Source organism: Ammospiza caudacuta, chromosome 1 (genome assembly GCF_027887145.1).
Source record: "Ammospiza caudacuta isolate bAmmCau1 chromosome 1, bAmmCau1.pri, whole genome shotgun sequence".
Lineage (NCBI taxonomy): Eukaryota > Metazoa > Chordata > Aves > Passeriformes > Passerellidae > Ammospiza > Ammospiza caudacuta.
This window is the reverse complement of record NC_080593.1, coordinates 111,077,294-111,096,351: the sequence shown is the minus strand read 5'-3', so window position 1 is coordinate 111,096,351 and position 19,058 is coordinate 111,077,294. Positions and strand designations below refer to the sequence as shown.

Sequence of the window (19,058 nt, the reverse complement as noted above, 5' to 3'; positions counted from 1 at the left end):
CTGAAGCTCATTTTAACAGTGTTTTAAGTTGTGTTTCTTGTCCCTTAGATTCAGTACAAGCTCAGGACTTTCCCCATATAACTGCAAGTCAACCCCTACCAGAAGCATCTGGTTTGACTGAGGGAAATGTGGCTTGAAATTCAACTTTGTCTTTCTGATGTTTGCTCAGACATATGTACATGCACTCTTTTACTAGGTTTCTCCTCTCATCAGAGGGATGACTTCAAGAAGAGTAGTTTTTTTCTCTTTGTTTAGGTTTTTATTCCTCTAGTATATCTATATGAACAAATTTATGTCCTATTTTGAGGGCTTAGCATTACACTTCAAATGAAACCTACCAGTTTTCAAGCTCCAGAAATATCAGGAGCCCATGAAATCTCCATACTTTATGATGGGTGCTGTTCTGAAACTATTTGCGCTGCTTACAAGAGTTATGTAACTATGCTAGCACCTAGAAACCCATGAAAAAGTAACCAGTGAAATGTTAAAGGGAAGCTTTTGTAACCTGCAAATTCACTTGCCATGCCGTCATCCCAGCAGGCTCTGGGTATAAACTCCAAGGTCGGTGGCAAATGAGTGCTGCAGGTTTCTGGCTGGCATGATTTCAGTTTCTTTCTCTGTAGTTTATGTAATCCAGTTAGAACCAATTCCTCTACTTCAGGATATTTTAAATACAATACAGAAATCACTGCTAAAGCCCTCAAAGCCTTTAGTCAGTTTATCAGCAACTTTATTTGAATCACAGTCACTCTACAGCTTACATTTTCCTACTTATAAAAATATGAAGAGACTATTAAGATGATGCTTCTCTTTCTGGACTTTTTTAAAATGATGGCTACAGATTTGACTTATTAGGGATTTAGCTGGAATGCACCTATATAGGATAGCCAGATGTGTTATGTCAAATAATTGCTTTAATATCAAAGATGTTAAAAAGTGTGCTAATTGAAATTACTTCAGTACTTCCTAGATTGATTGAGCAGCCAACTTTCCTCTTGAGACATCAATGTGTTGAGGTTTACTTGAAGTTTTAAGTAAAGGTACACAGATTTCAACTCTTTCAGCTCTCTGGTCATACTTATTTCAATGGTTTCTGTATTGTTTGTTCTGCTGCTAGGTATTCAGAATTTCACCTATTCACCTTATGACCTAGTTGATAGCAAGACCATATTTTCTGTGTGTAAACTTTGAGTAGCACAGATGGCTTTCTTATTTTGAGTACATTTATTTGGTAATTTTTTTTAAGGTAACACAACCATATGAATTTCTTGTTTTGAGCCAATGTATTTGGTGAGACTTCTTTAAGGCAGTGGAGGAAGGTAACAAAACTAAATCAAGTGACATCCTGTGTGTGTTTTTCAGATGTCCTTTGCACTTTAATGCAAATTATAATACTTTAGAAACCAATAAAATTCCACTAATTGAGTCAAAATTGTTTTAAAGAAGTAATATTTTATTGACTTGTCTGAAGTTTGCCAGGTCACAAAATGAAAAAAAAAACCAAACAACTAAAGTAGCAAAAAGTTATGCGTTAGCAATAGGAAAAACCTTCCTCCTAAAAGCCTATGATAGTTCTAGTGGAGGAAAGTGTGAAAAGACAGTACATGTTTATTCCTGGGGGTCAGTGACAACAGCAGTGGTTGAGTAGGAGAAAGGGCTGAGGAGAGCGGCGATGGTGTAGTGGCGGTGGCCGGAGTCATTAGCAGTGAACACCACCTGGAAAAGGGAAAACTCCTGGTCACAATCAGCAACATACAGCCAAAGCAGCTCATTAACAAATAAGCAGCACACCCCACTTCATCTGCAGAGCACTTTGCTGCTTCTGTTCAATGCTTTTGCCCTTCTGCAGGCTAATGCTTCCCATTACTTTGTGATTGCCAAGGACTGAGATACTTGTGGAATTTGGGCTGAGATCCACAGAGAGCCTCAGCTGCAGTGAAGCTGGATGGAAATACCACACCTGAGCCAGGCAAACTGCTTTGTGATGTGGAATAGGAGGGTAAGGGGGAGGTATCTCAAATGACCAGTAAGAAAGACAGGGGTGAAATTCCACCCAGGGAATTTAAATACAACCCCTGTGTGACGTGGCCAACAAGGCAGGTAGCTGGATCCCAAAGCCATTTTCTGTACTTCAGTGCCCCCTCCTGTTTTTAAGACCATTGGTGATGGGTCAGTTTTTGCATTAAGAACTGAGTGTCTAGACTTGCCAGAACAAGGAGAGACCCTTGCCCTAAGACAATTCAAATCTGCTGTTCTTCAAATTAGTCCAATGGGACTTGGGACACCCAATTCCCGGGAAATTTTTTTTGTCACCTGGGTTAAATTCCAGCTTTCTTTAGCCTACTATTTGATCTATTTTCTAAATCATGAGGCACTTTCTATAAGTGAACTAGAGAGTTCTCTCCTATGACCAAAGTCTAAGCTGCTGGGACATGAGGACTGTAGGCTTCAGCTATCCTGTACACACTCCGTCCCTAAACTCTTCCCACTTCCCAGGCTAGCTTGTTGGCCTGTAGGCTGTTATGTCAAGGAAAAGCCTCCTCAGCCTAGCTGGAAAATCTCAGTCAGGCACTTTAAAGCACCTTCTGAGGTGTACCCCTTACAACTTTCAGACATCCAAATGGTTAGGGAATACTTTTGAGGTTTCTTTTTTTGACCTAAATCACCCAAATGGCACCTCAGACTTTATGGACCTGAGACTCAGTCATTTGTTTTAGTCTTCCACTAGGGCTCCATGATCTTGTGGTTTGAAATGTTCTACAAGATCACCAATAGCTGTTCCAGACTACTTAAATTGGGGAAACTTAAATTTAATGACAGATTAAGCCTGAAGAATTGAAACCCATTTTTGGATGTGCTATGTAAATGTAGTAGAATAGAGTACACAATAAAACAGTGTAGCACTGAAAGCAAAGGGACAGACAGGACATTATCACATCGTTGGCCTGCTTTTGAGATTGAATATCAGTAAAACAGTCAACTTTTCCTTTCCCACTATGGTTATTTCTTTACTTTTTTTAATACCTTTATTTCTTAGTTGTATATATTTTTATACCCATATTTTTGGTACTGAACAACATTTAAAAAAAGACACACCAGAAAAAATAGTTTTTTTTCTGTAATTACATGTCATATTAGAATTCAGGGATTTTCATGTGACTGATATAGGGAAAATACCTCTGATGTAAGCATAGCTTATTTCCTGTAAAATTAGGCATTCTAAATCTCTCCATGCCTTCAGCATCAGTAAAAGCAGTTTGTTTGTTTGTTTATTTTTGTTTTTCTTGTTTTTTTTTATAAGAACTGTCAACTATTGAATAATGCAGCTCTTTTCAAGCAAGATTCCCCCCGCTGGTATGAGTGGGTGAATGGGCACAGCTACACTTTGGAAGAGCTGTGTCAGCATTTGCAGGGAAGTTGGCTCCTGCCTGTGGCTTAGCTGGATATTTACTGCCTCTATTTGCCCAGTGCTGTGTGGCAGTGAACCACTTCACTGAGAGCTGCTGCTCCTTCACTATTAGAGGGCTGTGTTTGCTCTTTCCAGCTGATGCCACTAGACAGGCAGTGTGTACTGGTTATCAGTGTGCACTGGTTATCAAGGATATTTGCCACTACTCACATCAGCGTATTCATGGAATGCAGAAAGCCCGAGCGCCTTCCAGTAGGAGCTGGTGTCAAACTTCACCATGTACTTTCCCTCTACAAACTGTTCTTCGGATGTGAGATCATGAATCTCCCCATACTCTGTGGTTTTCCTGTAATGATTAAATATCTATATAAATATTTTATGCTATCATTTAGATGCTAAACAGAAACAGTCAGTGTGGAATATTAAATAGCAGAGGTGCCAAATTCTACATTGAGCAGCCTAATCATCTGAAATAATTCCTTCCCTCTATGTAGTGGATGTTTCCATACATTGCAGAATCTATCCTTGCTACCAACTCACCCATATACATCACAAATCAAAGCTGGCTGGTCCCTCTTTTAGTATCATGTCTAACTTGTACCCAATGTTCTCTGGAACCAAAGGTTACTGTCTTAGGAGAAGGAATGTCATGATGAGAGGCAAGATGCCAAATCTCAAAATAAAACTAAGCAGAGAAGAGAAATTTTATTGGAAAATTATTTTGTTTTCCAGTTATCAGCACTGAGGGTCTGGAGTTTATTCCTATACAATGATGTGATTTTATGTGACCATTAGTGATAATGTCTTGAAAAAGCAATTTAGCATCATAAGATTTTAATAATTTGAATTACAATGCCTTGTTCAAGGAGCAGGGCCCTCTTGCCATGAATATCATATAAATGAGAAATAGGAATTCCCAGCTCAGAGCTTATGTGCTCAGCTCAGAACAAAAAACTGTGGATGGAGAAATTCCAGTAGCAAGAAGGAAGTATAGCTGGCACTGCACCTTATTTGTTTGAAAAGGAGGCTTTTCAAGCTTTGTATGACAGCTGTTTAAATATTTACATACTTAGCTCCTAAACACCATTTATGTCTTTTCCCTCCTATTACTTAGTTTCTGAATTTTTAACCTTTTGTGTTTGTTTGTTTTTGTTTGGGTCTTTTTCTGCTGAAAATATTTATTCGATATTTATAGCACTTCGTAACCACATGATTTAGTTGAAGGAAAAATGAAGAAAGCCTTGACTGGGAGAACTAGTGGAACTTTCCTGTCTTATGGCAAGGAGTAACTGTCTAGGCAGAAAACAAACTTGAGGAGGATGAGTGGAAGTGGAGAAAGCAGTGACATGCTGCTTATCTGGGACAGGATCAGCTGTGTTATTGGGCTTTTCTTTCCCAGTCCCTTTCTCCTCCTTCACCTTATTTGTAATCTTTGGTTAATGGTGTTAAATAAAAAAAGACTGAATGTCAGAGCTTTTGCTTAAATTAAGAGGTAGCAGGATTGAAAATCTCCTACTCATTTTAATTTTTCTTATTTGTCAAGGCTGACAAAAATTTTATTGATCCAATACAATGTATCCAGGGCAGACCAAACTTGCAGGGAATCAAAATCCTATTTGAAACAAGTATCACAGTCAATTTGTAAAATGTACGCATCTGTTTTCTTTTAGTTTAATTAGTAATTTCTGGTTTGATCTATATTGCTTTAATAAAAGAAGAAAGAATTCATTTGTGAGTGTGCCTGAAGCTGTGAAACAGACTTACTGAGATCCTGCAGAAGTCAGCAAATCATGTACTTCTGCCTATAATCTTAATAGTCTAGCCGAACAATTAAAAGGAAAAATGGTGTCTGCCTCAAAATCTTTGTTCAGAAAAACAAATTAGTTTTAGTTTGAGAAAAGTGTGGATGGAGCTGGAATGGTGCTTTTCCTAAGGGGTAGTGCTCCAGAGTGCCAGATGTTCATCCAGAACAGCTGGGAAACTGGAGACAAGAGCTCACTTGAAAATGCATGCCCACTACCAGAAGTTAATGGCACTTTCTTTATTTTAATTATTAAGTGGTAGTCATTCAATGCAACTGGTCACACAAGGAAACCGTTCAGCATCACTGCTGCACTGACAGCCAACAGGACACTGTGTGATTCAGAGCCTGGAGGGGATGAGCACAAGGCAGGGATGCTCAGCATTCAGCCCTGGTAGCAAAATGCCGTGATTGCTTCTGAACAGCACTTGTATTTCTGACTGAGTGGGGGACTAAATATAATATGGTTCCTTATTCTTAACAGGATGTGGACTGCCAGCATCTGCTGTAAGATGGACAGCTAAATTTAAAAGCTGTGCTTTTCCAGTAAAGTTATTACAGTGCCAGCCCATACTGCAGTCCTGATCCTATTTTTGACTGTCTGCACCTTAGCTGTATATTGTAGCCTGGTTAAATCTACACTGCCTGTACAATGATGTTTATGGACTCTTAGAACATACTGCACTGAGATAAACTGTGCTCTCAGATGCAGACTGATGAAGAAATATCTCAGGAACACTTTCAAAATACACAGAAGTCTTCTCTTTCATGACTTGTAACCCAGGTCACATGAAAACTGTGTTCGCTGACTGCAACTCTTGAACCACATGATAAGACCTAGATTTCAAAAAGCTCGTGAGGAGTGAGAAGATCAAAGCTACTCATGGGAGGATCTCATATAGAATCTAAATCACATGTTCTGCACCCTAAACCCTTCCCTGGTATGTCTTAGCTGAAGTTATCTCTTCTTGCGTATTTTTAGCTCGAGTCATTTTGAAATAAGCCTCTTAATAAAGTCAGCTCCTACTATTCTGACTTCCCCACTGCCCCTTAAACACCGTTACTCAAATTCAACAGTTGCTAAGTACATTTGCTTAATTCCATGAAGTGTGCTTGCAAAACATAAGAAAACAAAATGGTAAAAACATAACTACAACAGACATTTGTACAAAATGTAACTTTCCCATATGTATCTGCTATGTACTGTAACTTCAAAATGTTATTCACCTGACAGGAGTATTTACAGATTGTGTTCCTGGATTCATTCACATTTTCACATTTCATTTAACACAGGGAAATTCTGGCTTCCCCAAAAGAATAAAATTGTAATTGCATATGAAAACTTGGTTCAAACAACTGCCATCAGCTAAAGTCAATGGTATCACTGAAAGCAGCCTTGGTTGTGATGCAAGTCAGGAAAAATGTCAAAACCTTTACCGACAATAAAAGTTGTGATTTAATGTTCCTTCACTGCCATCCCCCAGCAAAATGGTTCTCATTTGCCTAGGGTTAATCTTCTCAATTTATATTTAAGAAGATGTGATTAGATTTTCTTGAGTTTACTAACCTAAAGTGTCAGCAGAAGTTGCCTAAGAACCACAGGTTTTGTCTCCATGGGCTTATTGAGAGCAGGGTTGCAAACTGAGCAAGAAAATACTGTTATGCCCCAGAAGTGAGGGCATTTAATAATGACATTACATTTCTCTTATTCTTCTGTAAATTGTATTTTGTATTAACTGTTAAACAGTACTTTTTAAAATGAAACATTTTAAATAAATTTGTTTTCTAATAATGAAAGGAATGCTCACTAGGGATAAGATGTTATCCTTGTCTCTGCTTTCCTTGAAAAAAATGTGTCACTTTTCATAGAGTTTCTCTGTTCATTAAAGAATAGAAATTCATTTTAGGAGTCATTTATTCCTAGGTTAACACTGAGCACATGGGAATGGAGTTTGTTTTTTTAAATCTTGTAAACTTTCTTGCTACTTTTCAATGCAGAAAAACATATTTTGGTTTTCATTATATAAAAAGAAACCATTCAGATGGAGAAAAAGTTATTTCTCCTTATAGTCTTCTTCTCTGGGTTTTTTTTTTCCCCTCCTGCTTATGTGTAAATCATGCTATAAAATATCCTAGTAAAAGACAGTTAGATGTACAGTAGACTCCTGTCCATTCTTGTGCTTATCATTCTGTGCTTGAATATTCTGCTACTACTGGAAACTTCTATTGAGTTATTTAAAAATCTGATTCAACAAAGTTTTGCAATGAAAGTTAAATGTCTAAATGCCTCAGCTACTTGAATTTTAGTAAACCTAGTTCTTCCGTTACTCATACACCTGTCGCAGACTGAAGGCATTATTGTCTGACCCTCTGTGATGTCCTAAGGTATTTGTAAGGATGCTAGATATCTGTTGGTATTGGTCTGTCATTCTAGAAAAACACATTCAGAACTAGAGAAATGACCTCAAACTGCTGGGATTTTGCTTCAGTGTTGTTACAATAGTAACTTAAGTAGTTACAACAGTACTCTTAAAAACTATCTGGTCAAGGAGTTTCTTCCAACCAGCACATTTGATACACAGCAGAAGATGAATAATGAATTATTATTTACATGTGTGCAGACAAAGCCTACAGAGAGGATTTTGTATGTGAGTGCTGCAAATAAAGCTCTATATCCATTGCATGTGAATGTAGGTTTGTCCGGATTACGTATAAAATGCTGGTAAATAGGCTTTTTTTTCTTTTTCTTTCTATAGAAAGGAAGGATAATACTGAAGCTAGGATAAAAAATAAGTATCAAAACTAGTCCCTTACAAAGATAAGATGAGCATCTGAACATATTTTTGCAATTAACATTTCAGTCAGGGATAAGTTCTACTTAAATCTAACAGATTTGAGATCAGAATTCATGTGCTGTGAACACTGATATTGTGGCACATGTGTCAGAAAACATGTTTTGGTTTTGATCAGAGCTCCATTCCTTTAACTATTCAATTGCTTGCCCAAGGCACCCTGAAAACAGCCCCAGAAGACCACACAGCTTACCCAACAGCAAAGTCCTGCCAGCTTCCATCTTCAGCCTGTTTAAAAACTTTAACATTGACACCAGATGCAGGGCTTCCTCTGACTGCATCCAGCACTTTCACCATAAGAGGGCATTTGGAATCAACAGAGCCATGGGAGACCTTGGGGAAAGGAGGAGAAGTTGTATAGGAACAGTTCACCAAGCCTTCAAAAACCTTCTCCCAAAGAAAAGATAGATTCTAATTGCAGAATTACCATTCACTTAAAAGCAAGTTCTCTGCCAATGCTATTCAAAGCTAATTTCCAAGCATCTATTTCTTAAGCAGGATATCTTAGAGCTTTATACTGATACTTTATTACACGCCCACAGATTGCTTGATCAATATTTAGAGTTGCTCTAAATGGCTCTATGAAAAGGGTATAATGCTATACCTTTTTAATATGATCATAAATATGAAAATAGCAAATTCTTTTAAGTGAAGACAAAGTATGTTATCTGGGGAAAGAAATACCAACAAAGAAATACATATGACATACTAAGGCTGAAAGAATATCCCTCTCTTAGACTTCATTACATTATAAGGAATCCTTAGTCATACTTCAAAAGTAGTTTTTAGTGCTTTAGAGAAGCACTTGTTTGGTGAAGCTGCCTCTTTATTGAGGATATGGGATGTGAGTCATGAACAGATAGAAACAAAGCAAAATAAAAGGTCACACCATCTAGAACCCTGACCCTTCCATAATACCTTAAAATAGATGGGTAAATTACAAGAAAAGAAAAAAGTTTTAAGAATTCTGAAAAATACTATAAAAAAACCCCAGAAATAGCATTCTGACAAAGCCCAATGGTTACAGAATTTCATGGATGAGGAGGATGCTAGTCATCTAGAAAATCTAGATTATCATTCTTGTAATGATTGAGTTTGAAAACAAAGAAACTCACCAGTGGTGCAGCTTCAGAGAAAAATACCAGTCCAGCTAAGAAAACAAAGAGCACAGACTGAAAGGCCATTCTGCTTGCTGTTAGTGAGCCCTGGTGCCAGCAGCCAGGAGCTGAGGGGATTTGGGATTTTATAGCCAATCCAACAACAAAACAGGCTGCTTATTGGGTGCCCATATGACTCCAAAACTGCTGATTCAGATTATTTGCTTAGTAAATAGCCCAATCCTAGAGTCAGTCCATTGCTTCATGGCACTGCCATTGAAGTCAATGGAAGGACTGCAGGATCACTAGAGAAAAGAAAATAAGTAACGGACACAAACATGACCCTTGCCTGGGGAGATTACACTCATAGAAAGCCCTCCACAAAATAACAAAAATGACCTTTGTTTGCCCAGAAATCAAACTAGTTCTAGGAGAATTTCTTTATTTTGCCTTCAGGTTGGGCATGATAATGCCCCAATGCTTTCTCTGCACCTGCCCCATGTTTCTTCTCAGTATATCCAGTTCTTTCCGAGGATCAGATCCCACATAGGGATGCAGACTCCGTACATGGGTGATGGAGTTTGTTCATTGCCTGGCTCAAGCAGTCCTGGATTCCCAATCAGTCTCCCTGCTTGTTGGAAAGGAGCAATGTCTCTGTTTTGAGACACAACTTAAATGGTATCTGACACAATCTGTCACCCACCAGAAGTTTGTAATGATTCATCTTGCCCAACCTTCACGTAGACACTGAGGTCTCCTCTTAGTCACTGGCAAAAGACCTGTGGAGAGCTGTTCCCCTAGGAAGCTAAAGATCTCAGAAAAATGAAATGAGTCCTCTCTTGCACCATGTGCAAGAGAGCCAAGGCAGCCAGCAAAAACTGGCAGCTTTTGCTAACATCTGGCTAAGGTTCCAGGTGCCAAACCTTTATTATGCTGGGAATGTTATTGTTACATGTATGTTTGTACATGTCTACATTTGTAAGTGTACAAATATACATTTCAGAGGTTTTTCAGGGGTGGACTCAGCCCCAGACTAAGCTGAGAGAAGTCATCTGGGGGAGTTGGCATGGTATAGCTGGTTTTGTTCAGGTGCATCACATAAACTGTCCATACTGTACCTTGTGCTAGTCGAGAGACAAAGAAACTGCCCTTTTTAGCAGATCCTTTTTCCCACATCCTAAACAACCCTGAATCTACATTTTTCAGGAGCTGGCACTCATTTTTTACTGATTTCACAGTATTCTAACAAAAAGCAGTTTTCTTGAATAGGATTATGATGGAAGTCTTAGAGAGAAATCACAGATGGTATTCTCCAGAGACTTTCATGCCTTCAGGCTGCTTTAGGCAGTTTTTCTCTCTAGGCAAAGTTGATTTTTGAGAAAAAAAATCTATGATACAGTAATCTCCTGCCCTGAAATCAAAGTGCCCTTTGTCCTTACAGCAAAGCAGGCCGATACGTAGGTAACATTCTACACACATTTTGCCTGCATGTAAAAGTCAGGGCAAGGTGCCCACCAGTAACAAACCATGTTCCAATCTAATGCTTGGGGCTTGTATTCAAATCTTGGAAAGTTAAATGCTGCTCCTAGATCTGTGACACAACATATTACCTCATAATTTTGTTCTCATTATTAGTGAATATTTCTCTGAAGCAATGAAGTTTTGTATGTCTGGAAGAGAAATGATCTGTATTCTAGGGCAAGTAGGCTCTCCTGTGTTTTGCTGTCAGCTGTTCTGCAAGGAGATAACACCAAGGAGTTAATTATATTGGCACTTGGCTTCATGTCCATATTATCTCGCTTCCCTCCTTTGTAACATTGATTGACCTTTTGGCAGTTGCTTCTTAGAGTGAATAATGAGCATGAAAAATTCTAACCCCAATATAATTTTTATCCCAATGTCCTTCATTTGCTGTTTTTTTTCAACTCTCAACATAACCCAGACAGGGATTCTTTGACTACTAGCAGGGACACCAGTTTGAGTGGAAAATTAGACTAGACTTTGTGTGTTTGTGAATCTCCTTTCACACATTTTGCACACAACCAGATCCTTTCTATAAGTTCTAAGGTACAGGTGGACTCAGTGAGAATGCAAAAAAAGAGAATCTACTACATCTCATCTCTGATCATGAAGCATCCAGAATTTATACAGAATTCTATTAAAATCCATGCAGACCTAATTTAAAATTACTATAGCCTAATGAAAGCAATGCTAGGTTGATCTTCCCCCTTCCATTGTCAGCCTCAACTTAGTACCACAATGTGGTAATATTTTCCATAAAATGCACGTGAAGGATCAGGGATTTGGAACAGCTGGTGGAGAAGGATGGCTCTCCCTTGGTGGAAAGCCAAAACCAAGCTTATCCCAGATACAAAGTAAGAGAAGCTGAAATGAAAAGAGGCTGAGCTCTGAGATGTAAGTGGAGCTGGCAAACTCTAGGCCTTCTGAAGGAGGAGGAAGCTGCCATGAAGAGCTGGAAAGAGGGCAGCTCCCAGAGACTGCTAGCAGGGTACATGTCCTGGGAAATGTGGTGCAACACAGGGCCTTAGCACAGAGCAGTAGCAAAAATGCCCTTTTGTGAAAAAAGAGCAAGCTGAGTTACTGGAAACTCAACAGAAAGAGATATTTAGGAATTCTGGTGTGGAAGAAGCTGCAGGGTAACATGGCTAAAACAGAGATAGTATGAGGCTATAAAGGGCAAGCATCTAGGATCTAGGGGACTTGTGAAACCCAGAAGAAGGGGTACTCACCCAGCATACAGGGTTTTTAGGGTGCTGGGGAAGAGAACAGCCAGGAGTCCCTGGTGTACCCAGTAACCTCAGCTTTATGGAAGCCAAAAAGTATGAGACCCCCAGTGATGGAAAAATTTAGATAATCTTCAAATATGTGAATGATTTAAGACTTATCTGAATTCCAAATCAGTTGAAGTTCATCTCTGAAGAATTAGGATTAGTGCTTATTCTAATGAAAGTGTGTTCCCATCTTGGAAGCATTAGAGTGTTTAGGTCAAGAGCAAACATGTCCTGTGGCTAATACTCTTGTTTATGTAAAGGATTTTTCCCACTATGCTGTGGTATTTTTCTCTCTCTTCTATGTAGTCTCACACACTTAGGCTTGTTTTACACAGATAATCTCCTTATTCTCTGCAGCATTCCCTTCTATTTGACTTCATTTAGAAAGCCAAATAGACTGCTTCTACATAGCAAAATGCTCAGACAGGCTGGAATACTTGACTTTGACCATAAAAACCTGTAAGCTTCTCCTGTGACATTGGAATGAAAGGCCTTGATAGATGATAAGCCATTCAGTAATCTGGATAGAATTCCCAAACTCCCTGTTCAAAGAATTAATGAATTCCTGGGCTCTGAAAAATCCTTTCTATAATATAGAGAGACCTGAATGTGATACTTTTTTTCACTTCTCTGGAGTAACATTCCATAGGGACTTAGAGGAAAAGACCTGAGATTTACCTCTCAAAGGAGTTCACCTAAATTTTCTAGGTGAAAAAAGAGTCAACTCAACTTTGTGAGTTTTACTTCAGGTGTCTGCCAGCTCATTTGCTGTGGCAGAGCTCTGGCACTTAAGGAGAGTGCTCAATGCAGTAACTGTGTGAAGCCAGTGAGAAATCTTCTGTTGCTTTCACTATTTGCTAATTATACAACATTCCCCCTCTCTGCAAAGCCAGGGATAATGCTTTTTTAATTAATAAATGTGCTCAGGGAGGTTCATGTTTGAGCTTGAATTTCAATCTGTTAAGAATGGTATTAAAAATTGTGGCATTCCAGGTATGTGTGGTGTTTGCATGTTTATCAGCCTTTTTCATTTTAATTTTTGCTGAGGATTATGTCTGTATTTTGAGTTTTAATGGTCATTATCAGATTTTCACAGGACTAGCGCTGCCCAGTTATTTGGAAATAAGGAAACACTAATGATCTTATGCAGAAAAACAAGGAAAACATCCTTATTTTGCACCTTAAATCATATCCAGTTACTTCAAAAGTGAGGAGGTGGATACTGTTAGCAAACAATTTTGAAGACAGATGGGTTGGTTTGGTCTTGAGGTATAAAATCACAGGGTTTTTTATAATTTCCAAGGTTGTGTCCAAGGAGCATCCTGGGACATAGCTCAAAGTCCAAACAAAGAGACATATAAATAGATGATTCTTGCTTTAGGGCATTTGTAATGTATGAATTCACCTGGCACCTGCTCATCTCAAGCAGGCTCTGAAGCATTTAAACTCCAAGGTCACTGGGACTGATAATAACTTCTTCATCAGCTACCCCTATAGGTCTTGTGATCTCTCAAAAGCAAACTTCTGTTATTCAACTTTAATATGTATTCATGTCTACATACTAATCTATCAGTCAATCTTTTTTTTAAATCAGACAAGTGATTTAAAAAAAAACAACCCTAATTCAGTTTATGTACAAAGCTAACTGAATATCCTTGTGCCAAAATTAATACTTCCTGTGTTTGAAAGATGCTGGAACTTGCCATGAGATCAATGTTTTTAAAGGTCAATCTATTTATTAGTAAAATGATTAGGTGGTCTATATTTTAAATTTAGCTTTATTGCCATTCTTACAGGAAGACATGCACAATAAATCTACAGCATGATGCAAATGTTCCAATAACAAAAATAAATCTTAACACAGGTCACTATTTTCCTGGGGTCTTGGCTAGCCTATTTTGGGAGTGTATTATATTTGTAAGTGAATTTCCATCAATTATCCATTTGTTCTCAGTGGACTGCAGATATCAAATGATTAATTAGACCACACATGACAATCAAAATCTTCCTCTAGCAATAATGACCAAAAGAGGCTCTGTAGGGTTAAACTACAATCTTTTCTTAGGTTATATATATTTGCTAAGCTATTGCAGCTATGTACTTTGTTCATCATCTTGCTGTTTAAGATTGTAAAATGCTGAGTCTAGGGCACTTCATTCTGGTACCTAAATACAAATAGGTGTGAGGAAATGCCTGTTTTTCCATGATGCAGGGCCACCTGAGCAGGCCCTTGAAAAGCTTCTGCAAATTTGCACAGGGCCAAATTAGCCATTGGTTAATGTATTTTGAATTACTCAAGTCTCTGTTTAGTGGAGATCATTGTAGACACAGGCGATCACCACATGGACTCACATGGATGCAGCTGCCATGTGAACTGTGGTTGGTGTGCCTGTGGGTGCCTTTGCACTCTGGCATGTGTCCTGGCCCACCCAGACCACATCTCCCTCCTGTCCATCTGTCCCACCTTGTAATAAGATCCCCATCTGCCCTGCAATAAAATCCCCCGGGCATGCTGTTGAGTGGGAAGTTACCAAGTGACAGTGACAGTGACACATTTATGCCTTTCTTTTTATTAATTGAACTGGTGCCAGCTTCCTGCCAAAAGCTCTGAGGAAATGCTATACTAATCATTTTATCTCATAAACAGAGTTCCTGTATCCACCACAGGCTTCACTCAACTTTGGCATCAGCTTCCAAGCACATTTTCCAGTGTCACAGTGACAAAACCCAATGAGTGCCTCATGAAAATGGATCTGAGAGGAAACAGCCTTGTATCTTGTAAGGGATAAAAAGAAAAAGTTATTTCAAAAGAGAAGGGACAGAACAGATCGTGACCCTATGTACAATGCATTAATAACATCTGTCTTTCCTTGTTTATTTTTTTTCTTTTTGTTCTCCTTCAGATTTTAAAGACAAGTATAGAGTATACTACAGTATTTCTGGGAGAAAAGCCCAAGGGCTAGACACTTTTGTAATGTGGAACCAGCAAAAGAAAAGTGCTAATAGCTGTTTTAGACAAGCCACTGGTCATAGTTGTTTTTAGCTTTCTGAGCCAGAAGCTCTTGCTGGTTCTGCCTGAAGCAGATGTGAAGCTAGCTCTGTGACACAGGTAGGAAATACTGGGTGAAGGCATACTAAACCAAACAGGAGTATCTTTGGGGTAGTGCTTCTCAGCATGGTACCCATACACTGAGCTGTACAGACAAAAATGATTCACACACTTTGAAATGCAGTAGAGTACATGATTCAATTCAGGAGATTAACTGGCTGTTATTCCTTGGTATATTGTAAAGGAAAAATCTTGCTTGTGCATGTAAATTCACAAACTCTCCAGAGTGCTTTCTGCACAAACTGCTGTGTGCCTTACATAGTGGCAAACACAGGTTGCTGCTTAAATGGATGGACAAAGGCAACATGTGTATACCTTTCCATGATTAAGCCTCTGTGGTTATATCCCCCTTTACCTACTGCCTGCCAAGCTGGGGGACTGAATTCCAATCATGTAACAGATACATGCTCAGGTTTATAGGGCGTGTGAATAAGTCAATGCAACACTTGCCACAGATAAAAATAGCAACTTCTTTTCTCACTATGTCTGAACTAGGTTCAGAACACCTCCTGTACCAGAAAAATAAAATAAATATCAGCTGAGCCTACAACTTAGTTGTATCTATGACTCTTGTGCCACTGCTTTAGATCTACAGGCACAGCTGTTTCAGAATCTGCTTTTTGCAGTCAAAGGACATTTTATACCTGCCTTGTGTTTGTGTATATTCTTTCTGGGGGACTTTTAGCTTCTCTTTCTTGCCCTGCAGAGTATATAGGCCCCCACAAACCACTGCTGAGAAACTGTTCAGTGTCTGGACTGTTCGCAAATTTTTCTGCATTTGTCAATAATTGTAGCAAAGCAGAGGATGTTGTGTCTTTAAGACAAACTCAAGCAGAACAGTCACCACCTTATTCAGCAGACCTCTATGTATCATGCAGTTTGTAGTGTCCAGGGGGTCCAGCAGCTGGCTTACAGCAGCCAGTTATGCCACTGCTACATTTAGGAAAAATTATTGCCTGTACTCAGGTCCAAGTGGGAGGAAGCTTGAGTTTCTGACTCCCAGCAGCTTGCTTTACAAACCTGGAGTCCACATAGTATTTTAAGCATTTTGAAAAAAACCCACTCTGCAAGGGGAGTGATTCACAGTGCTGGATGAGGATGGAGCTATCAGGGAATTATTCTCACTCCTCACTCTCATGAGGTGTGGAGGTCAAGTATGAATTGTCATTGCTGTACTGCCCTTCTAACAGCAGTTCCCAGATCAGACCACTCCTGTTCCTTGTACCCCAGCCTTCATGCAGAGTGGATCTGGGAGCCACATCTGATCCTGGGGGCCAGGCAGTGCCCTCCCTGTTTGTAGGGCAGCACTATGGTCCCTTCACTGCTACACGATGCAGTGCACAGCCTCCCATGTCTTCCTGAAAGTGCATCACAGCCCATAATATTGGAGCCACTGGAAACCAGCTTAGGGAAATATGTACTGGTAAACTAAATTTGTTTAATCCCCTTCATCTCTCTGATTTTCTCCTCTAAGCGCGAGTCAAAAGAATTTTAATCCCTCTCATGGATTAGGCCAGAGAAGGCATGGAGGCCAGCAGCGTGTCCACACCTAGCAGACCTGAGGCCACACTTCATGTTCTCATTCTGCCTTAACAAACTCTCGAGTATGGACAAATAGACAAGTCCTTAGAATTGCTTGGATGCTTCAAAAGGCTTTGAAAGGTCAGATCAAAATCCTTACCCCCTCTTGCTAATTAGCACTCTCCCTCAATAGAGGACAAAAGACTCATGCACTCTGAATGACTCTTTATTCTGCTCTCCTTCTTGCAATTTAAAAAGATTCCTTCTCTTCTCAATATTGGACTTCACAACACTGTTGGTGACTGCTTTGTACTGATGATTTCCAATGAGCTTGACATCATTAGCTATTGGGCTCCTGGTGGCAAGGAAAAAGTAAAAAAGTAAATTTTAGCTTTTCCTTTAAAGATGATACTCAGCAAGTAGGTGTTTTAGTCTTTGAAAAATGATGAAAGAAGCATAGCTTGAAGTGGGAAAAACCAGCAAATAACTCCAGCTCACAACTATTATTTGGGGAATATTGGACTGTAGACAGAACTGTAGATCTTTTATTAGTATCAGCTTGATGAGTCTATTGAAGTTTCTCCACAAAGTACAGAAAGTCACATGAAAAGAGGAACACATACTAATTTTGCTCTTTCTTTGTGTCATTATGTGAGGAAAGCTGCAAATAGCAGAAGAGTGTAATTGCTAGTCACACTCCTTTCTGTTGAGCAATTTGCCTTTTTTTTTTGCACCCAGGGTTGCCATGCAGAAGTTGGGGAGATCTCAGTGCAGGAAAGCACTGAGTTATACATGGCTTATGAAACTTTTTACCTTCTCTGCCTGAAGTGCAAGCAAAACTGTATGCTCATACACCCAGCTGGCTTGCTGATGGTGGATTTATTTCCTGCACAAGTCCATAAGTGCTCTTGTAACATCTACCAGCGCATGTGTAATTGCCTTGAGAAAACACCCCTGGGCTCTTTTGAAGGGCAGAACTCTTCTGTTCCTTGCTCACAGCCACCCAAAACAGTAGAGAAGAGGTAACAGAGTGCCCAATTCTGCTCCTCCTCTTTGCCTGCTGACCAGCTCTTTCCTGAGGGGACACAGTCCTGTGCCCATGGCAGGGTACCCAGCAGCCAAGGAGCTCTGCAGGCAGTGGACAGACCCCTGCCACTGTGTTTTGTTTGTTCAGGAATGAAGAACTCTAGCAATCTGGAGCACAGCCATGTTGTGGTACAAAGAGCATCTTTTAAACAGGGTGCATGGGTCTGCAAAGGCAGGTCTTGGCTGCTCAGTTTCAGAGCAAAACACTACTGTAAAAACAAAACAAACAAAAAAAAAAGCCATGTCCTTGGCTGAAGATAAACCCAGCAAAGCAAATTCAATCCCTTTAAAATGTAAATATTAATTTAAACTTTCATTCTAACACCACCCTTGGGTCTGTTGCCCTTTGGCTGGAATACCTCCCCTCTCTCCTCTGCTTCTGGGCAGCACTACTGGGATGGAAGTCCATCCTTTCCACAGTACAAGGAATAAATTGCTCAAGGTGGGAGGAAGCTGTCCTTGTAGGAGTCTTGTCTCTGGGATCATGACACGTGCAAAGGAAAAGGCATCCGAGCTGGACTATGGGAAGAATCTGCTGAATGCCAAGCAGGCCATGCAGTCTCACCAGGCACTCCAAGATGTGGCAGAGCCTGGTTGTTAGGCAGCTTTTAGCACATCTTTGAGCTGTCTCTCTGCCCCAGACTCACAGCAGCACTGAAAAAGATGATGCCTTATCTGACTGCTCAACTCTGTAGGCAAGAAGCACAGGAAAAGAAAAAAGGTGAGAAAAAGAAGGAAAGAAAGGTAAGAAGAAGATGGAAAGAAGAGGTTGAAATAAAAAGAGCATGGTGGCAGGCACTTAAACTTTACCTCTTTTCTGATGTTTATGAAAGTAACCGAACCTAAGAGACCTCAGTTATGCTGGCACTCTGTTGGGTGCAAAATGTCTCTCAAAGAAAGGACAATGAGGGGCTCTGGGTAGGGATCACTGCTAAAGATTACCACCCTCCTGCACCTCTCCTGAGCATCTCTTTGACACTGCAGATATTCCTAAAATATGATGATTACTGTTTGACCCAGCAGTTAAGAATAATTTCCAGTGCAGCAGTTTTGGCCCAATGGTCCCTTCTTTCACATTCCCCCTTCCGAAGATGCATGATTTTAATGGAGTTTGTGGTCATGTGTGTCTGGATTAATCTTGTGTTTCTGTAAGTAAAATTTACTAATTCTTATAAACAATGCTATTTGCACAACTGAGCTGTTCTTCAGGCAACTTGAAATTCAGGTGTCTGTACTTATATTGTGCTGAAAGGCACAATTCCCAGTAGCTGGGAAACCTGTTGTGCCTGCTTGGAGAGGGGCCTTTTTCATCTCTGCACAGCAAAGAGAGGAATTTTAAGTCAACCTGGCTTTCCATCCTCCGTTTGTAATTCTGTTGCTAAGTGGCAATG

The 19,058-nt window shown here is 39.7% G+C and overlaps 1 protein-coding gene across 1 annotated transcript; it reads right to left on the bottom strand.

Moving 5' to 3' along the window:
• Nucleotides 1-1,432: 1,432 nt before the first annotated feature.
• On the bottom strand, nucleotides 1,433-9,293 carry TTR (transthyretin). Its single transcript, XM_058814459.1, has 4 exons — nucleotides 9,178-9,293; nucleotides 8,256-8,395; nucleotides 3,620-3,755; nucleotides 1,433-1,716 (listed from the first exon to the last, which is right to left on the bottom strand). The coding sequence occupies exons 1-4, from the start codon at nucleotides 9,244-9,246 to the stop codon at nucleotides 1,609-1,611; spliced, it is 453 nt and encodes a 150-aa protein (XP_058670442.1). The 5' UTR covers nucleotides 9,247-9,293; the 3' UTR covers nucleotides 1,433-1,608.
• Between the last annotated feature and the right edge of the window lie 9,765 nt (nucleotides 9,294-19,058).

Bases quoted from the DNA above. Each gene is read 5' to 3' on its own strand.
- TTR (XM_058814459.1), bottom strand. From the start codon at position 9,246: ATGGCCTTTCAGTCTGTGCTCTTTGTTTTCTTAGCTGGACTGGTATTT. The intron at 3,756-8,255 runs GTAAGCTGTGTG...TAATCATTACAG, and splicing joins TGGCAGGACTTTGCTGTTGG to GAAAACCACAGAGTATGGGG. The intron at 1,717-3,619 runs GTGAGTAGTGGC...TCCCTTTTCCAG, and splicing joins CATTCCATGAATACGCTGAT to GTGGTGTTCACTGCTAATGA.